We start from the raw sequence: 22,222 nt of genomic DNA, 5'->3' as shown, positions 1-22,222 counted from the left end.
GAACCACATCCTTTGTCTCTCTGCTTACATGCTTTTTAACATGGAGAGAAATTTAATCTGTATTTCAAAATTAGTGGTTCTTGATGTTTAACCGTAGGGAAATGGTTCTTAAAATTGTATTTTGGAATTAGTGATCTTCATTCAGAACAAAAGGACTAATTTCCTTCCTACATTCCACATGTATGTAAATAGTATCGCTATTATATATATATATATATATATATATATATATATATATATATACACACACATATATATATACAATTCTTATATGTTCTAATTTCTATACAATGTTGAAACTCACAGCATAAGAGACCTCTGTTTTCTATATTGATATATTTCCTAAATATTTTAAAGACCCGCAGCAACGCCTTAGCACTATTTCTAGGCTTATCTACTTTGTGCTTTTTAAAAACCAATACAGTAGAAAACTAGCTAGCAGATCTCTACGTTTTACTTTCTCCTTTTTATGATAATTCTAATGTAAAACGTCAATGTCTTATTTTTTCATCAAGAACCAACGTGTAAGTTACTTGAGTAGTGCAACACTTATCACATATTTGTATTATTATTTCTACCGCTTTTCTAATAGAGGTTTGTATTATTTTGGAAAGGCTCCATCTCAGCTGCAATAATCTTAAACCTCTTGGAAAGGTTTCTCTTGTTAATGCATTTGATAATTCTAACTTCTTTTTGTAACTTATTTGGAGAAGTTTCATGAGATCGACATTTTTTTTTACATGTTCGGTAATTTTTTTTTTTTTGGCTTAAACCTATATGGTTAGTAGTAATACATTTTTCAGTCATGGCTTTTCGAAGGAATTTTATTTTTGAGATTTAATTTAGATTTCGAATTCATTTGCAAGAAATTTTGCTAGATTAGTCTCCAAGGTGTGGGAGCAGGCATATCCAGATTTGTCTGTAGGAAAATATGAATCAAATTCTTAGAGAAATTATGTGGATATCGGTATAGTTTTGACAAATCAAAGCTAAAAACCGCGTTGATCCAATTTTCTTTTTGCTGACTAACAAGGCTGTGATGTCTATTAATTCCCTAGTCTTAATCTAACAGTGACGGGCATTTGTTTGCTCTCACAGACTATCAAAGCTGTTTGTCGTGTTCCCTAGTCTTAATCTACCAGTTGTGCAACCCAATTCGGACCCTGAAATTGACTCCATTCTTTGCGTCAACTGACAGTTACATAAACATCCAGAGCTTCATTTTGCAGCCTAGCTAAAATGGAGTTCTCAAGTATTCATATTAACATTTGGTTTATTTTCATGCAACCGCTCTTTCTTCTCTTTCTTTTTAGCTCTGCCTCCTCCTCCCGTTTAGCGGGAAATGAGGTGGATAGGCTTTCCTTGCTTGCCTTCAAAGCTGAAATCATGACCGATACCTTGGGCATCCTTAGCTCTTGGAATGAATCCCTCCACTTCTGTCATTGGCCAGGCATTACTTGTGGCCGCAGACACCAGAGGGTTACAGTGCTCGACCTCCAATCAAGCAGGCTGGCAGGCCACCTATCTCCCCACATCGGAAACTTGAGCTTTCTGAGGATTTTACGCCTCCAAAACAATAGCTTCAGCCACTCTATCCCTCCAGAAATTGGTCGTTTGTTCCGCTTGGAAAGATTAATCCTTTATAACAACTCCTTCGGTGGTCATATCCCATTCAACATATCACGTTGCTGTAACCTCCAATACCTGCGCTTATATGGCAACACTCTTAGTGGCGAACCTCCAACTGAAATTGCCTCATTGTCCAAGCTTCAGGAACTTGATTTTGGCAGGAACAATTTTTATGGGAAAATCCCACCTTCTTTCGGGAATCTTTCTTCTCTTCAGGTGCTATCTGCATCTGGAAATAATCTGCATGGAGGTATTCCAAATAGCCTTGGCCAGTTGAGAAGCTTAGTGTTTTTTTCTTTGGGTGAAAATTATTTGAATGGTACCATCCCTCCCTTCATATACAACCTCTCGTCAATTAAAGTCATTTATATACCTCAAAACAACCTTCATGGAACTCTTCCTCCTGGCTTGGGCCACACTATATTTCCACACCTCGAAATCTTTGTTTTCCATGCCAACCAATTCACTGGACCAGTACCAGCTTCAATCTCCAATGCCTCAAACCTTTTACTATTTTCTATTGCAGGCAATAAGTTTACTGGAAAAGTGCCTAGTCTGGCACGCCTGTCAAATTTGAATTGGCTTGATCTTCAAGAGAACAATCTTGGAAATAATGAGGAAGGTGGCTTGGATTTCGTATCTTCTCTACTTAATTGCACCAATTTAGAAGTTTTATCTGTCGGCGTTAATAATTTTGGCGGAGTGCTGCCTGAATCTATCAGCAATCTCTCAACAAAGCTCAGGTCAATAAATTTTCTTGACAATCAAATACGCGGAAACATTCCCATCGGGGTTGGAAATCTTATCAACGTGGAGAGACTAGGCTTTTCTGCAAATTTATTGGCAGGCACTATACCGAGTTCAATAGGTAAACTGAATAAGCTTTATGAGCTATTTCTAAATTCGAATGAATTGTCAGGTAGTGTTCCATCATCTCTAGGAAATCTTACTTCATTAAGCACTTTGCTTCTCCAGTCAAACCAGTTACAAGGCAACATACCACAAAGTCTCGGAGGCTGCAGGTTTATGTTATATTTGGATCTTTCCCACAACAATCTTAGCGGTCCAATTCCAAAACAAGTTGTCAATTTACTTGTTGAGTTGGATCTATCTAGAAACAAACTTACTGAATCCATTCCCATGGAAGTAGGTAACTTACAGCATCTTGTTTTCTTGGATGTTTCTGAAAACAAGTTATCTAGTGAGATTCCACAAAGCTTAGGGAGTTGCACAAGTTTAAGAAGTCTGTATCTAAGTGGGAACTCATTGCAGGGGACAATTCCTAAATCCTTGAGCTCTTTGAGAGGAATTGAAGAATGTGACCTCTCTCACAACAACTTGTCTGGCATTATTCCCAACTACTTGGAGAGTTTCCCCTTCTTGCAGAATTTGAATCTTTCATTTAACGATTTTGAAGGTGCAGTACCAATCCAAGGAGTTTTCAAGAATGCAAGTGCGGTATCTGTTGTGGGAAACACACGGCTTTGTGGAGGTATACCTCACTTAAGATTGCCTAAGTGCATCTCCACTCAGGCTAAGCGAGGGTTATCTCCTAAGCTGAACTTAATTATCTCAGTTTCCTGTGGGGTTGTCGGCTTGGTCTTAGTGTTGTTACTTGCGCTTCTTTATCGATCAAGAAAAGCTAGAGCGCTTAAGTCAACTTCAGGATCATCACTGGGGGTTTCACTCTTGAAACTGTCCTATGGAGATCTCCTCAAAGCAACTGATGGGTTCTCTGCTTCGAATCTGATTGGTGCTGGAAGTTTCGGGTCGGTGTACAAGGGAATTCTCAACCAGCATGAAGAAAGAAATGTTGCTGTGAAAGTACTCAATCTTCAAACTTCAAGAGCTTCTAGAAGTTTCATAGCTGAATGTGAAACCTTGAAAAGCATTAGGCATCGAAATCTTGTCAAGCTACTGACTGCTTGTTCAAGCATTGATTTTCAAGGAAACGATTTCAAAGCTCTGGTGTATGAGTTCATGGTAAATGGAAGCCTAGATGAGTGGTTGCACATATCAGCTGAAGGAGTAGATAGGCCGACCAATCTGCCGAAGAATCTGAATCTCACTCAAAGAGTTAACATTGCCATTGATGTAGCGTGTGCTCTGGATTATTTGCACAACTGCTCCCACATGCCAATAGTTCATTGTGATATAAAGCCCAACAACATTTTATTAAACAGTGACATGACTGCTTGTGTTGGTGATTTTGGCTTAGCAAGGTACCTCCGGGATGCTTCTTGCCCATCTCCTTTGCACGACAGCAGTTCTAATGTCATAAAAGGCACCATAGGCTATACTCCCCCAGGTAAATTTTCTTTTGTATGTATTTTATTTGTGCTTGCACTATGGTTTGTATATAGCAAGAGATTTTTGAAGTCACACATAAGAACAAAGCTACGTTTTTGTGCATATAACTTAAAGAGTATGGAATGGGAGGCGAGGTGTCAACATATGGCGACGTGTATAGTTACGGAATACTGTTGTTAGAGATGTTAACTGGCAAGAGGCCGACAGATGACATGTTTAACGGTGGTATGGACTTGCACAATTTTGTTATGATGGCCCTACCAGAACATGTGAGAGAAATATGTGATCCACTACTTGTTCAAATAGTTGAAAGCAGCAGCAGTACTAATCCCAGAAGTAATAGGGGGAATCATGCCCAAAATGATCGAAGAAAAAGGGTTGTGGAGTGCTTGACGTCCATTGCAAGAGTTGGAGTTGCTTGTTCTGTAGCAATGCCGAGAGAGCGAAAAGACATGAGCAATGTGGTAGCTGAATTGAGTCTAATAAGGGATGTGCTAACTGGAACTAGGACGCCTAGAGAGTGTCCGTGATGACGATCCAAGTAGTGAGTAATAATACCCTGTTATCATTAAATAAAATCCCATGACAATGCTTGAACTTTGCATGGTGATCTTCTGAATGATGACGAGGTGGATTTTCCTGTTTTGCAATTTCATTTTGTATGTTTTGTAAATGATCTTAATTTGTAAGATCATCTTTATGTTTGCTTGGAAATTTGGAATTTGTCAGTCTAAGTTTGGTTCTTGTTCTTATTAATTATGCAATTTTAATCGGGTTTTTATCACAAATGATTCATGAGATTGATCAAACTTATCATTTTGGTCCCTCACTTTCAAAATCAATCAATGTCATCGCTGACATTCATTATCCCACATCAATTTGATCATTCTGTTAAAATTCCGTCAACTATTCTGTTTGTTTGTATGTAGGACCCACACATTGAATGAAATGATGATATGTGGATTTCACAAATAAGGGTTTTTATCGCAAATGATTCCTGATATTAATCAAACTCCTCATTTTGGTCCCTGAGTTTCAAAAATCAATAAATTTTGTCCTTGACTTTCACTATCGCACATCAACTTAGTCATTCCGTTAAAATCTCATCAATATTTTTTGTTTGTGTGTTGATGTGGTCCCACTAATGCAATCATATGGCTTCACGTGAATTAACAATAAGGAACTATTTTTTTAAGAGTGAACCAATGGACGAGTATTCCGCACTGACATTTTTCTGGCATCCCACAACCCCAACTGGAAAAAAATTCAATCTAAATTCAATAAAATCAAATCCAAATTTAATTTAAATTTGAAGAAAATGACCAATTAAAGAGAATGAAGAGTGGAACAAAAAATAGTTTCTTTTCTTTTTGAGCTTACCTTGATGAAGACGATGATGGCTTTTTTTTCTTTTAGTTTTGGTTTTTGGTTTCTTATTTTACTTTTAGTTTTAAATCTTAAAAAAAATAGCATCTTATAGTTAATCCACGTGGCACCTTATAATTTGATTAGTGGGACAAAAAATATTGACAAAACTTTAACGGAAATATTAAATTGACGTGTGGTATTGAAAGTCAGAGACCAAATTTGTCGATTTTTGAAACTCAGGGACCAAAATGAGGAGTTTGATCAATGTCAGGGACCATTTGCTATAAAACCCCTTATTTTGTGCAATCCATATGTCACCATTTCATTAGATTTGTGGGTCCCACATACAAACTAACAGAATAATTGGCGGAATCTTAACCGAATGACCAAATTGATGTGTGATAGTGAATGTTAAGGACGACATTGATTGATTTTGAAAATAAGGGACCAAAATGATGAGTTTGATCAATCTCAAAGACCATTTGTGATAAAAACCCATTTTAATTTGGTGTTCTTATGCCTCGCCTTATGAGACATAAAACACTTGTTTGTAAGATCAGCTTTATGTTTGTTTGGAAATTTGGAATTATGAGTGATAAAATGTCAGAATACAATTTTGGAGAGGCTCCATCTCAGCTGCAATAAGCTTAAACCTCTTGGAAAGGTTTCTCTTGTTAATGCATTTGATAATTCTAACTTCCTTTTGTAACTTATTTGGAGAAGTTTCATGAGACCAGCAATTCTTTTTACATGTTCGATATTTATTCTTTATTTTTGGCTTAAATCTATATGGTCGGTAGTAATACATTTTTTCAATTATGGCTTTTCAAAAGAGAAGTTTTATTGGATTTTATTTAGATTTCGAATTCATTTCGGAAATTTTGCTAGATTAGTCTCCAAGATGTGGGAACAGGCATATCTAGATTTGTCTTTTGGAAAATACGAATCAAATTCTTATAGAAATTATGTATTTCTTGATAGGATTTTTACCACCTGCAAAAGTAAAAATAAAAACACTTAAAAATACTTGCAAGTGAACAAGGTTGTCGTAGTATAGCAACTCAAGTAAGGTCATTTTCCACATGAATTGAATGAATAATTTGTATTTAACTAATTTTTAGCTAATTATTTAGAACAAAGTTTCAAAAATGTTGATTTTGAAATTTAAAATAATAAAAACGAATTTAAAATAAAAACAATTAAATAGATCAACAAAGTAAAGAAAGCAAAAGAAAACGGTTTTGGAAAACAATTTAAACACTAGGGTTCTGCTGTCATCATTAACAATCCTATGCAATTTTACCAATTACTTATGAATTTCTACATACATGCTTTGAAGGTTAGACTTTCCTAATACATATTTTCCTTGTGATGTTTAAGCGAAAACGTATATCTAACATGCAACTCATCTATGATGTTTAGATCAAACATAAACATGCAAGACTCATTAAGCTTTGCAAAAACCCTTTGAAAAACCATGCAACCCTTCAGAGTGTGATGTTCACCTTAAGTGAACTTACAATTACTAATCACAAGAAGCCCTCTTCAATTTCAGGGTGATGTTCTAGCAGAAATTGCATCAAATTACTTATCTAAAAACCCTAATTGCCGCGAATCACTAAAACAATTAGAAAGTTTAATAACGGTGATTAATAATTCAAGGCAAGCATGCATTCATTCATAAGCAAATTAATAAAATCACATATTTATGCTAAGGCTCATGGCATCACCCTAGCAAACGGAAATTAGTTATGAAAAACTATAAAAACTAAAGAAAATATATTAACCAGAAAAAAATTGAAAATACCTTGTAGGTAAAAGGTTTGAAGTTCTCCAAAATAATGCGTGTCTTCTCCACCCAAACCCTAATGGCTAAAAAACCTTAGTTATACGACTCCAAATTAAAGCCCTCATAGAAAAGGTTTTCTAAAAACTAGGAAATAAAATAATAAAAAGATAACTAAAAATATCATTCCTATTATGACTAGGAAATCTACCAAGCAAAGAGATAGCTATGTATATAGACTTTCAGGGCCCCAAATCAGGCCCAAAATTACTCAAATTAAAGATTAGGACCTCATCTTCAAGTTCCAAGAAGAGCCCAAGTTCAAAATCCATCATCTTCATGCTCAAAAGTTGCAAATAAACTCTGCAGCTCAATCTGCCGGCACTGCACGCTGAGCATAAATTAATTCGCCACGATCAGATGCTTAGGGATAAAATTATGAAATTTTGAAGCGACCTTCTTGACAGATTCACGAACCCGCTCCAATTAGAATCACTCAAAAATTCCACCGTTTGATTACTTTATGCTCATAAAAAATTCGCATATCCTACATTAAAAATACATAACAAAGCATTAAAATCTCACCGAAATAATAACAAAAATATACCAAGAATTGGGAATAATATATAGTATAAAATAGCCTCATCATGGATATTGGTATAGTTTGACAAATCAAAGCTAAAAACTGCGTTAATCCAATTTTCTTTCTATTGACACAAGGCTACGATGTCTATTAATTCCCAAGTCTCTGCGTCATCTAGCAGTGACGGGCGTTTGTTTGCCCTCATAGATTATCACTAGACTAGATTGGACCAACTATTAGTCTAGTCTCATGTTTGTTATCATGCGCGACTAACGTTAATGAGATTAGCCGAAAACATTTCCAGGGTACTTGTCGGTACCTCCGGGATGCCTCTCGTCCATCTCCTTTGCATGAAAATAATTCCAGTGTCATAAAAGGCTCCATAGGCTATACTACCCCAGGTAGATTTATTTCTCCACCTCATCAGTGTAAATGTATTATTTTGTAAAAAAAATCCAGAAAAAAGTTATCAAATAGCACTTTTATGGTTGTGAAGTTATCAAATATCACTTTCATAGTAGCGATGTTCTCAAATAGCACTATTCCAATAACAAATCAACAATATCAATTAGGGAAGTGATTTTCATACACCTGTATCAGCTTCCCACATATTTCTCTTTATTATGACCAACAAATTGAAAACAAGAAACATGATTAAATAGGAGCGTGTGTGAAACTAGAAAATGTGTGCATCCTTATCAACAATAACATCATGATTATTGAGGATTTATTTGTTTCTTGTTAATGTCATGAGACGACATGGAGTCATGGACGGGGCAATCTAGTCAACAACATGCTGACGTACCCAGATGACGTCGATATTATAGCGTATTTGCAACGTCGCATAATGCATTGCAATTTGCAAGAGTACTAACTATGATAGCACTCATATGAAGGCAACTGCAGGAGAAACTTGCCAATGTACCATTTGCATGAACCTTCCTCTAGCTATAAAAAAACTAGCTAGCGAGCCTTTATGTTTTACGTTTTTTTCCTAGATGATGATACGTTTATCATATTTTTCATATCGTATTTGTTCTTCCCAATACGAGCATTTAATAAATAACGTCTAAGTCACATTCATCTATCTATGATAACACTATCTGAATTTTTTTTTTTCTTCTTCTCAGTTTCCTTTTACTACATCTGCAAGCTCGACATGGCTTTGTAAAGAGCTAATTAAAAAGAGCAATGATATACTTACTATATTTTTCATACTACATTTGTACCACCTTGTTAATAGAAGTACGACCCATCAATACATGTGGTCTCATCATATTAAAGATGTGATACAAATATAATATAAAAAATGTAGTAAGATTATATAGCATTTTTGAAGAATTATTGCAAGTGCCAAAGTTGTTTGTTGTGTTCCCCAAACCGTCAACCACGGGATGCATGCAGAAACCAGCTGTGGAACCTAATTCAGACGCTAAAATTGGCTTCTTTCTTTGCGTCAACTTACTGGTACATAAATATCCAGAGTTTTAAATAGAGTTCTCAAGCATTCATGTTAGCTTTTGGTTTATTTTCATGAGATCAACCTTTCTTTTTTTTTTTTTTTTTTTTTTTTTGGGCTTAAATCTATATGGTTAAGGTGCAGTTTGGGATTGAGGTGATTAAAAAAAAAGCTACTATGAAAAAAAGCTATGAGAATTTTTGGTGTTTGGTAAATTTTGAAAAGCAGCTTTGTTTCAAAGTTTGGGGTGAAAAAAAGCCCAAAACCTGAAGATGACAAGAAGCTGCAAATAGCAGCTTCCAAAAACAGCTTATTTTGAAAACACACGGGTGAACAGTGTACGTTTAATGAAATATTGAATAACCCAAAACTGCCCTCATTTCCCTTCACCTACGCTCTCACCTTTCAGAGCTCTCGCACATAACCCGAACCAGAGCGATCTCTCTCGTTCTCTCGTTCTCTCGTTCTCCAGGTTTCTCCAGGTAAGCTTCTCTTGTAAAAATTTGTTATTTATTTGTTTGGATTTTTCAAATTAGGGATGGGAAGATTAGGGAAAGAGGGGTGGGAAGAGCAAAGGGATGAGGGTATTGGTGTCGGGAAAAACAATTGGGGATGGAGGGTGGGGAAAAATTAATTGGGGAAGGTGATATGGTTTGTGGAAAAAATTAATTGGGGAAAAAATTAGGGTTTGTGGAGGAAGCTCGGCTGCGGCCAGGTCGAGGAGCTCATCGAGGAGGCGCGCGACGAGCTCACTCTCATCGGCAAGATGATCGGTCAGTATAATATGTTATTTTTATTGCTAGTTTTGGTAATTGATTTATTTAGTTTGTTCTCGTTTTTTAAAGAAATGAAATTGAAAATGGTTATTTGTGTTTTGGGATTGACATTGGCCATGAAAATTGGAATTTAGCTCAGAAATGTGGTTTTATTCTGGGAAATTGAGTGCTTGTTTGTGATTTCGACATTTTTTCTTAGTTTGGTTGATGAGAAATTGAAAAGTAATCGAATTGGCTGTGTAGTTTTGTTTTGTGATGGTAACTTAATAAGTTGTTCATTTCTAGTAGTGGAAATTAGGGGAAAAGTGAGCGAAGTTCATAAATTTTTTAGCAGTCGGGTTTTTTGTTTACTACGTCATGAAACGAAAGGTGGGTACTTGATTTTATCAGTTCCGAAGAAACTATGATTGCCCCAAAATGCTGGTAATGCATATCATATGAGGTGGTTAAAGAAGAAAAAAGAGGGTGGCAGAGGGCGGGTGGTGGTTGCAGTTAATGGACACAATTGAATCCAAGTTCAAGTGGAACATATAATAAGAAAATCTGTTTTCTTCACTTTGAAGCATTTCAAACTCTCGTTCAATGTCCAAAGTAGGAATCTTTGTTTGTGTGAACTGTGAACTATGGTTTTTACTAGCCATTGTGTACTTGCATGCTTTAGTTAATGCTGACTTTTTGGTTCTTCCGTCTCAGAGTTTTATCATTCTGATGATCAAACTGATGCCTTTCTGTTGCCTTTGTATGAAGTTCTTTTTTGAGCTGACATTTTGAGATACAATATACAATGGATTGTTTGTAATAGTTTGCGTTCTGTATTTACTTGCATTGCAGAGTGGGATCCATGGGGTGTTCCTGATGATTACGAATGTGAGGTGATCGAGAACGATGCTCCAGTTCCCAAACATGTTCCTCTGCACCGACCTGGTCCTCTTCCTGAGGAGTTTTACAAAACGCTGGAAGGACTTACTACAAACCAACCAAAGTTGGATGAGGCTAAAGTCACCTCTATTGGTTCAGAAGCAAAGGAGTAAACCATCCATCGGCATATGCTTCTAGGTACTCTGGATTCCAGATTTGAATTGAAGTCTTTTTTCTTGTATTCTCTCCTGTTTATTGCTGGTGACAATGCTTGTTTGCTGGGCTGTATAAATTTTAATCATGGGAGGAACGCTTGAATTTTTCGATTTCTGCACTTGATACCATTTTGATGTTGTTTACTTAAGTTCCGTCCTTGATTCCCATTGAGAATGAATAATGTAACACAGTTTTAGCTCTTCGAGTATTGGGATTGGGATTGTTCGTGGTTCTGGCGTTATGAACGATCTCTGGTTCTTGATTTGGATCACACAATTGCATAGTTATAAAATCTTTGTTGTGGCTTTCTGAATTCTTGTAATTTTACATATTAAAACAACCAGAAAGCTCCTCTGCTGCATATACGTATATACTTAGATGCGCGTATGGAGGCATTACACAGTGTATTGAGAAGACCGAATGCCACAGCTAACTTCTCACTATGCCGGATGGGAAGGCACTGCACATGATACAAGGGTTTTTCTATCCGTGCTGCGGAATCCAAATTTAAACTTTTCTAACCCTCCATTTATACTAATGAATCCAAATCCAAATTTATACTAATGAATCCTAGCTATTCACTCTAAAATATTTCTATTAAAGTAGTTTGTCATACTAATTAATATTTAAGATAAAGTTTATAAATATTTTTCTTCTAAAAATAAAATATATTTAGTAATTCACTTTTATTTGTTAAGAAAATTAAATTAATAGCACATCTAGTAATATACCATTTTTGGTCATTTCACACAGGCACAGCTGTTTTACAAAAAAGTTTACCAAACACTATCATACTGTTTTTTTTTTCCCAAAAGCACTTTTACAAAAAAGTTTACCAAACACTTTGCTGCTTTATTTCACAGCCGCTTATTCTCACAGCACAGCCGCTTATTCTCACAACAGCTTTTTTTTAAAGCACAGCAATACCAAACCAGCCCTAAGTAATACATTTTTCAGTTATGGCTTTTCAAAAGAAAAACTTTATTTTCGGGATTTTATTTTAGATTTCAAATCCATTTCCAAGAAATTTTGCTAGATTTGTCTCCCAGGTGTGGGAGCAGGCATATCCAGATTTGTCTGTAGGAAAATATCAATCAAATTTTTAGAGAAATTTATGTGGATATCGGCATAGTTTGACAAATCAAAGCTAAAAACCGCATTGATCCAATTTTCCTTCTATTGACTAACAAGGCTATGATGGCTATTAATTCCCAAGTCTTTGCGTCATCTAACACTGACTTTCATCTCTTACTAATTTTTAAGAGGACGTTTGTTTGTCCTTACTAATTATCACTGGACTAGACTGAACTAACTATTAATTTAGTTCCGTGTTTGTTATTATGCGAGACTAACGTTAATGAGTTTAGCCGAAAACAGTTCTGGGATGCTTCTTGGCCATCTCCTTTGCACGAAAACAGTTCTAGTGTCATAAAAAGGCTCCATAGGCTATGCTCCCCCAGGTAATTATATATATATATATATATATATATATTATTTGTGCTTGCACTATGTTTCTGTTTATATCATGAGTTTTGTGAAGTGTCACATGAGAACCTAGCTACTTTTTGTGGTTATAACTTAAGAGTATGGAATGGAAAGCGAGGTGTCAACATATGTTTAAACATTGTGTTTATTTGGATTGGAAACTGATTTAATCCTAACCTTCCTTGATTTTCATATCTAAAGGTCCAAGAAAAGAGCCACTTAGTACTACGGTCAAGTGATATTTCTCTTCGCTTATAAGTAAGAGGTATTAGTTTCGATTCTCGCAAAAAATATCCAAGGAAAGATACTTAGTACTATGTACTAATGGTGTCTTAGTACTATGTACTAATGGTGTTATTTTGTACTGATCACTGTTCTAAAAATCCCCAACTAGCACCGCCTAGGCGGGGCCTAGGCGCTCAGCGGTTGGTCACCGCCCCGATTAATGCCTAGGCGTTTGAAAATTAAGAAATGGCACCTAGACCTGTTGAGGCGCCCACCTAGACTACCTAGGCACCCACTCAGATCATCCAAACATGTCTAGGCATCAGCTTAGGTTGCGACTCACATAAACAAAAAATAGATAAATTTCATTTTGCATATTATTTTTTTCAATAAATTATAAGAGACTTGTTGAATACTTAAATGAACACACATTATATGTTTGTCCCCATATTTTCATTATGTTCCAATACTTCATAATATATATATATATATCATTGTATTTCGTAGTATATATATATATTTTAAGTATAAACAGATACTTATTTACACGAAATATAATAAATTTACTTAAATCCGCCTAGTCTGCCTAGGCGCTAGGCCCTAACCCGCCACCCTACTAGCGCCTAGCATCTTTTAGAACCTTGGTACTGATAAGTGAGAGGTTTCAGATTCGAATATAAAAAACGGCAAGTTCACAACCAAATTTAGTTCTTCAGCTCCTCAGTGTAAATGTATCATTTTGTAAAAAAAATATCAGGAAAAAAGTTATCAAGTAGCACTTTTACAGTAGTGATGTCCTCAAATAGCACTATCCCAATAAAAAAATCAACAATATTAATTAGAGAAGTGATTTTCACATACCCTTTTCAGCTTCTCACAAATTCTTCTTTACTATGATCAACAAAGTGAATAAAGTAAACGAAAAAAAAAAAAAATCAACAGAAGTATGCGTGAAACTAGAAAAAGTGTGCCTTATCAACAATATAAAAAATAATATCATGATTATTTAAGATTTATTTAACAAGCGTATTTGCAACGTCGCATAATGCATTGCAATTCGCAAGAGTATTAACTGTGAGAGTAATGATCAAGAAATCAGGAGAAACTTGCCAATGTACCATTTGCATGAACCTTCCTCTACCCTAGAAAACTAGCTAGTGAGTCTTTACGCTTTACTTTCTTCCCGGAGTGATACTACACTTATCACATTTTTTTTGCCATGTATGTGTGTGTGGGATGCGTGACACAATAAATATTACTTGAACACAAGAAACATAACTTGAGCATAAGATATTTTTGACCGGAAAAACCCACCTCTGGGTTGAAAACCGGAACTCTCTACTGAGTCCAATCTATTAGTATAATAAAGGTTCAACCACACAGCTCAATTCTTAGATCTCTATCTACCAACTAGCTTTATTTTGCAGCCTAGCTAAAATAGAGTTCTCAAGCATTCATATTAGCATTTAGTTTCTTTTCATGAGATCAATTTTTTTTTTTTTTTTTTTTCACATGTTTGATTTTTTTTGGTTTAAATCTATATTGTTAGTAGTAATACATTTTTCAGTTATGGCTTTTCAAAAGAAAAACTTTATTTTCGGGATTTTATTTTAGATTTCAAATTCATTACGAGGAAAGTTTGCTAGACTTGTCTGCAAGGTGTGGGAGCAGGCATATCCAGATTTGTCTGTGGGAAAATCTCCATCAAATTCTTGGAGAAATTTATGTGGATATCGGTATAGTTTGACAAATCAAAGCTAAAAACCGCCTTGATTCAATTTTCATTCTATTGACTAAAAAGGCTGTGATGGCTATTAATTCCCAAGTCTTTACGCCATCTAACAGTGACTTTCATCTCTTACTACTTTAAGCGGCGTTGGTTTGCCCTCACTAATTTATGATTGGACTAGATTGAAGTAACTATTAGTCTAGTCCTATGTTTGTTATTATGCGGGATTAACGTTAATGAGATTAGCCGAAAACAGTTCTGGGATGCTTCTTACCCATCTCCTTTGCACGAAAGCAGTTCCAGTGTCATAAAAAGGCTCCATAGGCTATACTCCCCCAAGTAATTTTTTTTTTTTTTTTTGTGTCTATATATATATATATATATATATATATATATTATTTGTGCCTGCACTATGTTTTTGTTTATATCATGATTTTTGTGAAGTTGCACATGAGAACCTAGCTACTTTTTGTAGTTATAACTTAAGGGTATGGAATGGGAAGCGAGGTGTCAACATATGTTTAACCATTGTGTTTATTTGGATTGGAAACCGGTTTAATCCTAATTTTTTTATTTATTTTCATAACTAAATATCTAAGAAAAAAGCCACTTAGTACTATGATCAAGTGATAGTCATCTTCACTTGTAAGTGAGAGGTCTTAGTTTTGATTCTAGCAAAAAATATCCAAGAAAAGATACCTAGTACTATGTACTAATGGTGTTACTCTGTACTAGTAAGTGAGATGTTTCAAATTCGAATATAAAAAATGGCGAGTTCATAACCAAATTTATTTCTCCAGCTCCTCAGTGTAAATGTATCATTTTGTAAAAGAATATCAGGAAAAAAGTTATCAAATAGCACTTCTATAGTTGTGAAGATATCAAATAGTACCTTTATAGTAGTGATGTCCTCAAGTAGCACTATTCCAATAATAGATCAACAATATCAATTAGGGAAGTGATTTTCACACACTCTTATCAACTTCTCACAAATTCTTCTTTATTATGGCTAGCAAAGTGAATAAATTAAACAAAAACAAAATTAAACAAGAGTGTGCGTGAACCTATAAAAGAATTTGAATCTCAATCAAAGAGTTAACATTGCCATCGATGTAGCGTGTGCTCTGAATTATTTGCACAACCGCTCCCACATGCCATTAGTTCATTGTGATATAAAGCCCAACAACATTTTGTTAGACAGTGACATGACTGCTTGTGTTGGTGATTTTGGTTTAACAAGTCATCAATTTACCTGTTTACTTGAATCTATCTGGAAACCAACTTACTGAATCCATTCCCATGGAAGTAGGCAACTCACAGCATCTTGTTTTCTTGGATGTTTCTGAAAACAAGTTATCTGGTGAGATTCCACAAAGCTTAGGGAGTTGCACAAGTTTGATGACTCTGTCTCTGAGAGAAAATTTATTGCAGGGGACAATTCCTAAATCCTTGAGCTCCTTGAGAGGAATTGAATATTTTGACCTCTCTCGCAACAACTTGTCTGGCATAATTCCCAACTACTTGGAGAGTTTCCCCTTCTTGCAGAATTTGAACCTTTCATTTAACGATTTTGAAGGTGCAGTACCAATCCAAAGAGTTTTTAAGAATGCAAGTGCGGTATCTGTTGTGGGAAACACACGGCTTTGTGGAGGTATACCTCACTTAAGATTGACTAAATGCATCTCCACGCAATCCAAGCGAGGGTTATTTCCTAAGCTGAACTTAATTATCTCAGTTTCCTGTGGGGTTGTCGGCTTGGTCTTGGTGTTGTTACTTGCGCTTCTTTATCGATCAAGAAAGGCTAGAGCGCTTAAGTCAACTTCAGGATCATCAATGGGGGTTTCACTCTTGAAACTGTCCTATGGAGATCTCCTCAAAGCAACTGATGGGTTCTCTGCTTCGAATATGATTGGTTATGGAAGTTCTGGGTCTGTGTACAAGGGAGTTCTCAATCAGCATGAAGAAAGAAATGTTGCGGTGAAAGTACTCAATCTTCAAACTTCAAGAGCTTCTAAAAGTTTCATATCTGAATGTGAAGCCTTGAAAAGCATCAGGCATCGAAATCTTGTCAAGTTACTGACTGCTTGTTCAAGCATTGATTCTCAAGGAAACGATTTCAAAGCCCTAGTGTATGAGTTCATGGTGAATGGAAGCCTAGATGAGTGGCTGCACATATCAGCTCAAAGAGTAGATGGGTGAGTCAATCTGCCAAAGAACCTGAATCTCACTCAAAGAGTTAACATTGCCATCGATGTAGTGTGCGCTCTGGATTATTTGTGCAACCGCTCCCACATGCCAATAATTCATTGTGATATAAAGCCTAGCAACATTTTGTTAGACAGTGACATGACTGCTTGTGTTGGTGATTTCGGTTTAGCAAGGTACTTTCGGGATGCTTCTTGCCCATCTCCTTTGCACGAAAGCAGTTCCAGTGTCATAAAAGGCTCCATAGGCTATACTCCCCCTGGTAAATTTTCTTTTCCTTACATAAACATACATACGTACCAGTGTTGGTAATATATATGCATGAGTTTTTTCAAGACACACATAAGACCAAAGTTATGTTTTTGTGCATATAACTTGAAGAGTATGGAATGGGAAGCGAGGTGGCAACATATGGCGACATGTATAGCTATGGAATACTGTTGTTGGAGATGTTAACTAGCAAGAGGCCGACAGATGAAATGTTTAAAGATGCTATGGACCTACACATTTTTGTTTCGATGGCTCTACCAAGATGTGGGAAGAAATATGTGATCCACTACTTGTTCAAATAGAAGAAAGCAACAGCAGTACTGATCCCAGAAGTAATAGGGGGAATTATGCCCCAAATGAACAAAGAAAAAAGATTGTGGAGTGCTTGACTTCGATTGCAAGAGTGGGAGTGGCTTGTTCTGTAGCGATGCCGAGGGAGCGAAAAGACATGAGCAATGTGGTCGCTGAATTAAGTCTAATAAGGGACGTGCTAACTGGGATCAGAATTCCAAGTGAGCGTCTCTGATCAAGGCCTATGTAGTGAGAAATAATAGTCTTTCATCTTCATTTCAACTGCCATGAAACTTGGACGGTAGTTTGCGTGGAGTGGTCTGTCGATTTCAATATTTTTGCAACTGCTTTTATTCCATGATTTGTGAATGATCTTTGTAAGATCATCTTTATGCTTGCTTGGATGTCTATTTAAGTTTAGTTTTCTGTCGGTTTAATATTTTGCGTTACTAAGTTTGTGTTTGTCAAGTCTTCAAATTTGTCAATCTTTCCGACTTTCTTTGTTGTTTACATTGATTGTTTACACACTTGTTATTGTAGTATATACTAACAATTGAACCAACGCGATGCCGCATGTTTTTAATTGTGTTAAACATGTAGAATATGTTAAAATTCATTTACATCCATATCAAACTCTATTTACATTCTTATGTTCAATAAGGAATAAAAAATAGGTGTTTGTAGAATGTAATACATAGCAAAAAAGTTGGAGACTAGGCTGTCCATATAGATGTAATACACACCAAAATATCTTTGCTTTTCATGTCCCAACGTTTCAGATCGTTCCTCAGGATTTCACTTTTCAATCTTCATCGTTGCCAAAAAGATGTTCTTCTGGCCTAGTCCGTTAAAATATTGTGTGAATGTAATTGAAACCTCAGACATCAGACAACAGATAGATGGCTAGAAAGAAAGAAAAACACATGCATGAACAAAACTTCAATTTTCGACCACACCTAATTTATAATTAAGCTAAGCAATGAAAACAAAATAAATAAATAAAATTAAAGAAGAAAATTGGGAGAACTAATTTAAACATACACCAACCTACATCCTTACAGTATTCATCCTGTTTTCCCGAAATCTTTCCAGACATAAATGAATACAAAACTGTTCGTAGCAATGAAAACGTAATTTATACTAATTGCATCCATACAAAAGCTGACAACCCAATGAGGCAGCTCTAAGTTACAATGCTTGATCCTACAATGGAACATTGTTAGAAAATTCAAGCACTTGAGCATTTTTTGAGTTTAATTACTACTACTTAAACATGCTAAAAATTGGCTAGACTTTTTTAATTAACACATCCGTAAGATGGCTAATTCTAATTAGGTGAATTTGGATTGGCAGTCCTATTGCCATTGTTCTAATATTCACATCTAATATTGATGTATAAGAAAACAAATGGGGGACATATAAGCAAAAGCTAAGCCAGAGAGTTTACATATATAATCCCTATTTCCTCTTTTTTCATCTGCTCTATGATCTATCAGATACAATGTGAATGTCTAAATGAGTGCATTTAAATTAGAAAGAATTGACATAGGCATAATTGGACAAAGAAAAGGAGGAAGATAAGATGAAACAAAGAAAAGGCCTTTGATAAAATTTGACAGGGGCGTTTTTAGCAAGTAATAAAACAGAGGAATTTCCAAACAGAAGATTAAGTGTTAGACTTGAGTAACAGACTCACATGAGTACTGAAGGGGAAGGAGAAAAGGCTAACGTCCACCGGCGGCGAATTAGGGACTCATGCGTACGGTTCAACGCCAATGCATAGGATGGTATATTTTGACCATTCAAGTTCCCTAAACACGCAAAATAGGATGAAAATAAATGATTTTATGCAATAGATGCGCAATTCTTGTCAATATTTATGTTTTCATGTCAAGGCAGCATATGAGAACTGATAGCATTCAACATTGCTCACTCCTTATCTAATGAAAAATAATTTTGCTCCTAACATTGAATTCCACCGATGATTGGTTTATGAGTTTCAGCCAATTCATCTCTCACCCTGCGGAAATTGCTTACCTGAGAAATTTTTGGGATCTAGCGTACGATAAATTGCTTACCTGAGAAATTATATAATGGCACTGTAGAACCACGTGGCAAGGCCAAATGGGAGTACTTACTGGAAAAGGATCAGGATATCCTGATTCCTTCCACTAAATTTATCAAATTCAAATATCTGGATCATTGAAATTTGATCAAATGGTTACGAATAATGACTCCTTTAAAAGTTATTATAACTTTTAACTGTTAGATTAAATTTTAATAGCCCAAATTCCTGAAGTTGGTGGCTTTGATGAAAGGGATCAAGAGAGAATGCCTTTCCTTCGTCTGTTGTTTAGATTTATACAAGAAATCAGAATTATTCATTTTGTTTCGATCCCTTGGCTGTAAAACGCTCAACAAATATTGCATATTTTTAATGACTTAAATTTTCCAGATTAACAATTAGTCACCGGCCGACGGAATTAGATACTCTCCGAACCAATTTCATGTGGACCCTCTGGACCACTTAATCCCGACGGTGAGGACTAAAACTTCTTTTTTCCTCAACACTTCTCTCACTTTCGCCAAACTCTTCTCGGTTCCCCTCGGCGACAGTTTAGAAAGAGGAACACGAAACAATGAAAACAAAAAATTAAAAGATGAAAATTGAAACAGTTTTCAGATTTTTTGCAGTTGAGAATTAGTGAAAGGATGGAAAATTGTATATTTGGATTTGTGGCAATCTTGAAGGTTGGAAAATTGAATCAGTTTTCAGATTTTTTTTATTTTTTATTTCTTGCAGTTGAAAATTAGTAGAAGGATTGAAAGTTGTAGATTTGCAGCAACCTCGAAGGTCTGGAGCTTTTCTTCAATGAATTGTGTTATGGGAGGAGAGAGAAGAAATCAGACGAAGTCGAGGCGGTGAAGAGTTAAATGCATTATTAATAAATTATTATAATTCATATCTCACAATTCCACGTGTTTTGATTAGATTAGTAAGTACCATTATGTGGCGTTGCCTAGTGGTACTACAGTACCATTCTGTAATTTCTCGAGTCCGTGAGGAGCCAGAGGGGGAAGAGAGAAGAGAAAAGAATACAAAATAAAAGCGTGTATATATACTTTCTCAAACAATGGTAGAGAAGTAATAAATCAAATTTAACAGGAGCTAAAGGGGGAGCAAACTATGCCGGTGAACTGTGAATCAGCTAGTTTTGAGTTTTAGTATATATCAAATTAAATTTGGTTGTGACTTCTTGATTCTTATTATCGTTACTATTTATATTATTTTCGTATTTTCTTAAATTGCTCTAACACTTTCTTCTATAAAGTATTCAGTTGTTTCTCTCAAAGTATCTAATTTTAATAATAATCAGTTGTGTCTTTCAGCTAATGCAGCCTTCATTATACGTAAATTTTCCTTGCAAGTTGCAAACAATACATAGTTTAGTGACGTCACCAGTTCAATAAATGCTTGTACATCACCAATTAAAAATTATTCCAATCACTCTATAAATGGCGTCAAAGTAATGTCACCTAGTCCCATGAGAGTCTCTCTTGAAATCAAGGACACTGAAAATCATTCATGTTCTTTGAGTCTTTGCGTCAACTTAATTACCAAACGCACTTAATATCAAGAGCTATAAGTACTGCATGCATGTATATATGCATGGTTAGGGAATCCTGTTGTTGGAGATGCTTACTGAAAAGTGGCCTACAGATGAAATGTTCAAAGATGGTCTGAACCTGTACGGGTTCGTTCAGTTGGATTTGCCTAAGCTTGTTGAAGAAATATGTGATCCTGTGCTTCAAAGATGGTCTGAACATAAATATGTGATCCTAAGCTTGTTGAAGAAATATGTGATCCTGTTGAAGAAATAAGTAATCGAAAGCAGCACACAGTAGTTGAACATAAAGGGTTTATGACAAGTATAAAAATTCTCTACAATCTCACAATTCTCAAATAACTACTTCAATACTTTATTCTTCTCCATAAGGAGGTATTTATAAGATTACATAGGAGCAATAAACGAAATAAATCTAAACAATCCTTTGTTAAAAAAACAAAGGAAACCTAGACCAAATCAAATCATATGAAAACCCTAATTAAATCATATAAAATCACTAATTAAATCAAATTCTAAAACACTTTCCTTTTTATTTTCCAACAATAGTAATACCGCAAACAATAGCAATCAGGTCCAAGATGATCAAAGGCAAAGATTTGCTTGTTCTGCAGATTTCCCGAGAGAGCGGATGGATATTGGACATGTTGAAGGACTATGCCTAGTAAGGGATGTACTAACTGGAACCTGGATTCCTAGAATTCATATGATCACGGCCTAAGCAGCATGCGATCCAACTGAGTTTGTTCGAGTACTGAGTCGAGGATTCGGGCCTATTTCATAAGCTTTCTATACTCTGAGTTACACTTGCAGAATTGCAGACATGAACAATATTGTAAGCGTCGAAATAAGTGATTAACATAATATTCTTCATAGTATGAATGAGCATAATTTATGGTCTTATTCTTGGCAGTTTGCTGCATAATTTCTTTATGCGCTGCAGGCATGGTGGGAAGAAATCAACTAGTTCTTTGTACATAATTTCTTTGTGCTGATTGAGAAATCAAGTAGTTGCTTTGGTCTACATACCTTTTTGTGACGACCCTTCTCTTCTTTCTTAACCTTTTTCAACATACCACTTCTGCAAATCCATTTGGGAATGAAACTGATCGATTGGCTTTGCTCAAATTTAAAGGATCCATATCCGATAATCGATATGGATTCTTGAACTCATGGAATGACTCCTTTCACTTCTGTAACTGGTACGGAGTTACCTGCAGCAGGAGGCATCAAAGAGTAGGATACTTGAACCTGCAAGGCTCTGTTTTGCAATGATATGATCTGTAATTAGTGATTAGCTTAATCACTATTAAAGGTTTTAATCTTGGGATTATTAGGCCTATTCCAGTAGTTCTTGTCTAACTCAGCATGAAACTTCTCTTGATTAGCCAGGAACAGCCGAGAAA

At 35.6% G+C, this 22,222-nt stretch overlaps 1 protein-coding gene, 1 long non-coding RNA gene and 1 pseudogene across 2 annotated transcripts; all 3 read left to right on the top strand.

The window, feature by feature from the left end:
* The first annotated feature begins 1,210 nt into the window (after positions 1-1,210).
* LOC137735391 (probable LRR receptor-like serine/threonine-protein kinase At3g47570) lies at positions 1,211-4,691 on the top strand. The gene is made up of 2 exons (XM_068474814.1): positions 1,211-3,937; positions 4,054-4,691. Exons 1-2 carry the CDS (start codon positions 1,240-1,242, stop codon positions 4,467-4,469), a joined length of 3,114 nt encoding a protein of 1,037 aa, XP_068330915.1. The 5' UTR covers positions 1,211-1,239; the 3' UTR covers positions 4,470-4,691.
* A 5,096-nt stretch (positions 4,692-9,787) lies between these two features.
* LOC137735666 (uncharacterized) lies at positions 9,788-11,190 on the top strand. The gene is made up of 2 exons (XR_011068673.1): positions 9,788-9,908; positions 10,743-11,190. It is a non-coding gene; the product is annotated as an uncharacterized lncRNA (long non-coding RNA).
* Positions 11,191-15,139: 3,949 nt separating this feature from the next.
* LOC137734455 (receptor kinase-like protein Xa21) lies at positions 15,140-18,639 on the top strand (annotated as a pseudogene).
* The last annotated feature ends 3,583 nt before the right edge of the window (positions 18,640-22,222 follow it).

Source organism: Pyrus communis, chromosome 5 (assembly GCF_963583255.1).
Source record: "Pyrus communis chromosome 5, drPyrComm1.1, whole genome shotgun sequence".
In the NCBI taxonomy this organism is placed as follows: Eukaryota; Viridiplantae; Streptophyta; class Magnoliopsida; order Rosales; family Rosaceae; genus Pyrus; species Pyrus communis.
The sequence above is the reverse complement of the archived record's forward strand: the minus strand, read 5'-3'. Positions and strand labels throughout refer to the sequence as shown.

Coding starts and splice junctions, on each gene's coding strand:
- LOC137735391 (XM_068474814.1), top strand. CDS start 1,240: ATGGAGTTCTCAAGTATTCATATTAACATTTGGTTTATTTTCATGCAA. Junction 3,938..4,053: donor CATAGGCTATACTCCCCCAG/GTAAATTTTCTT, acceptor TATAACTTAAAG/AGTATGGAATGGGAGGCGAG.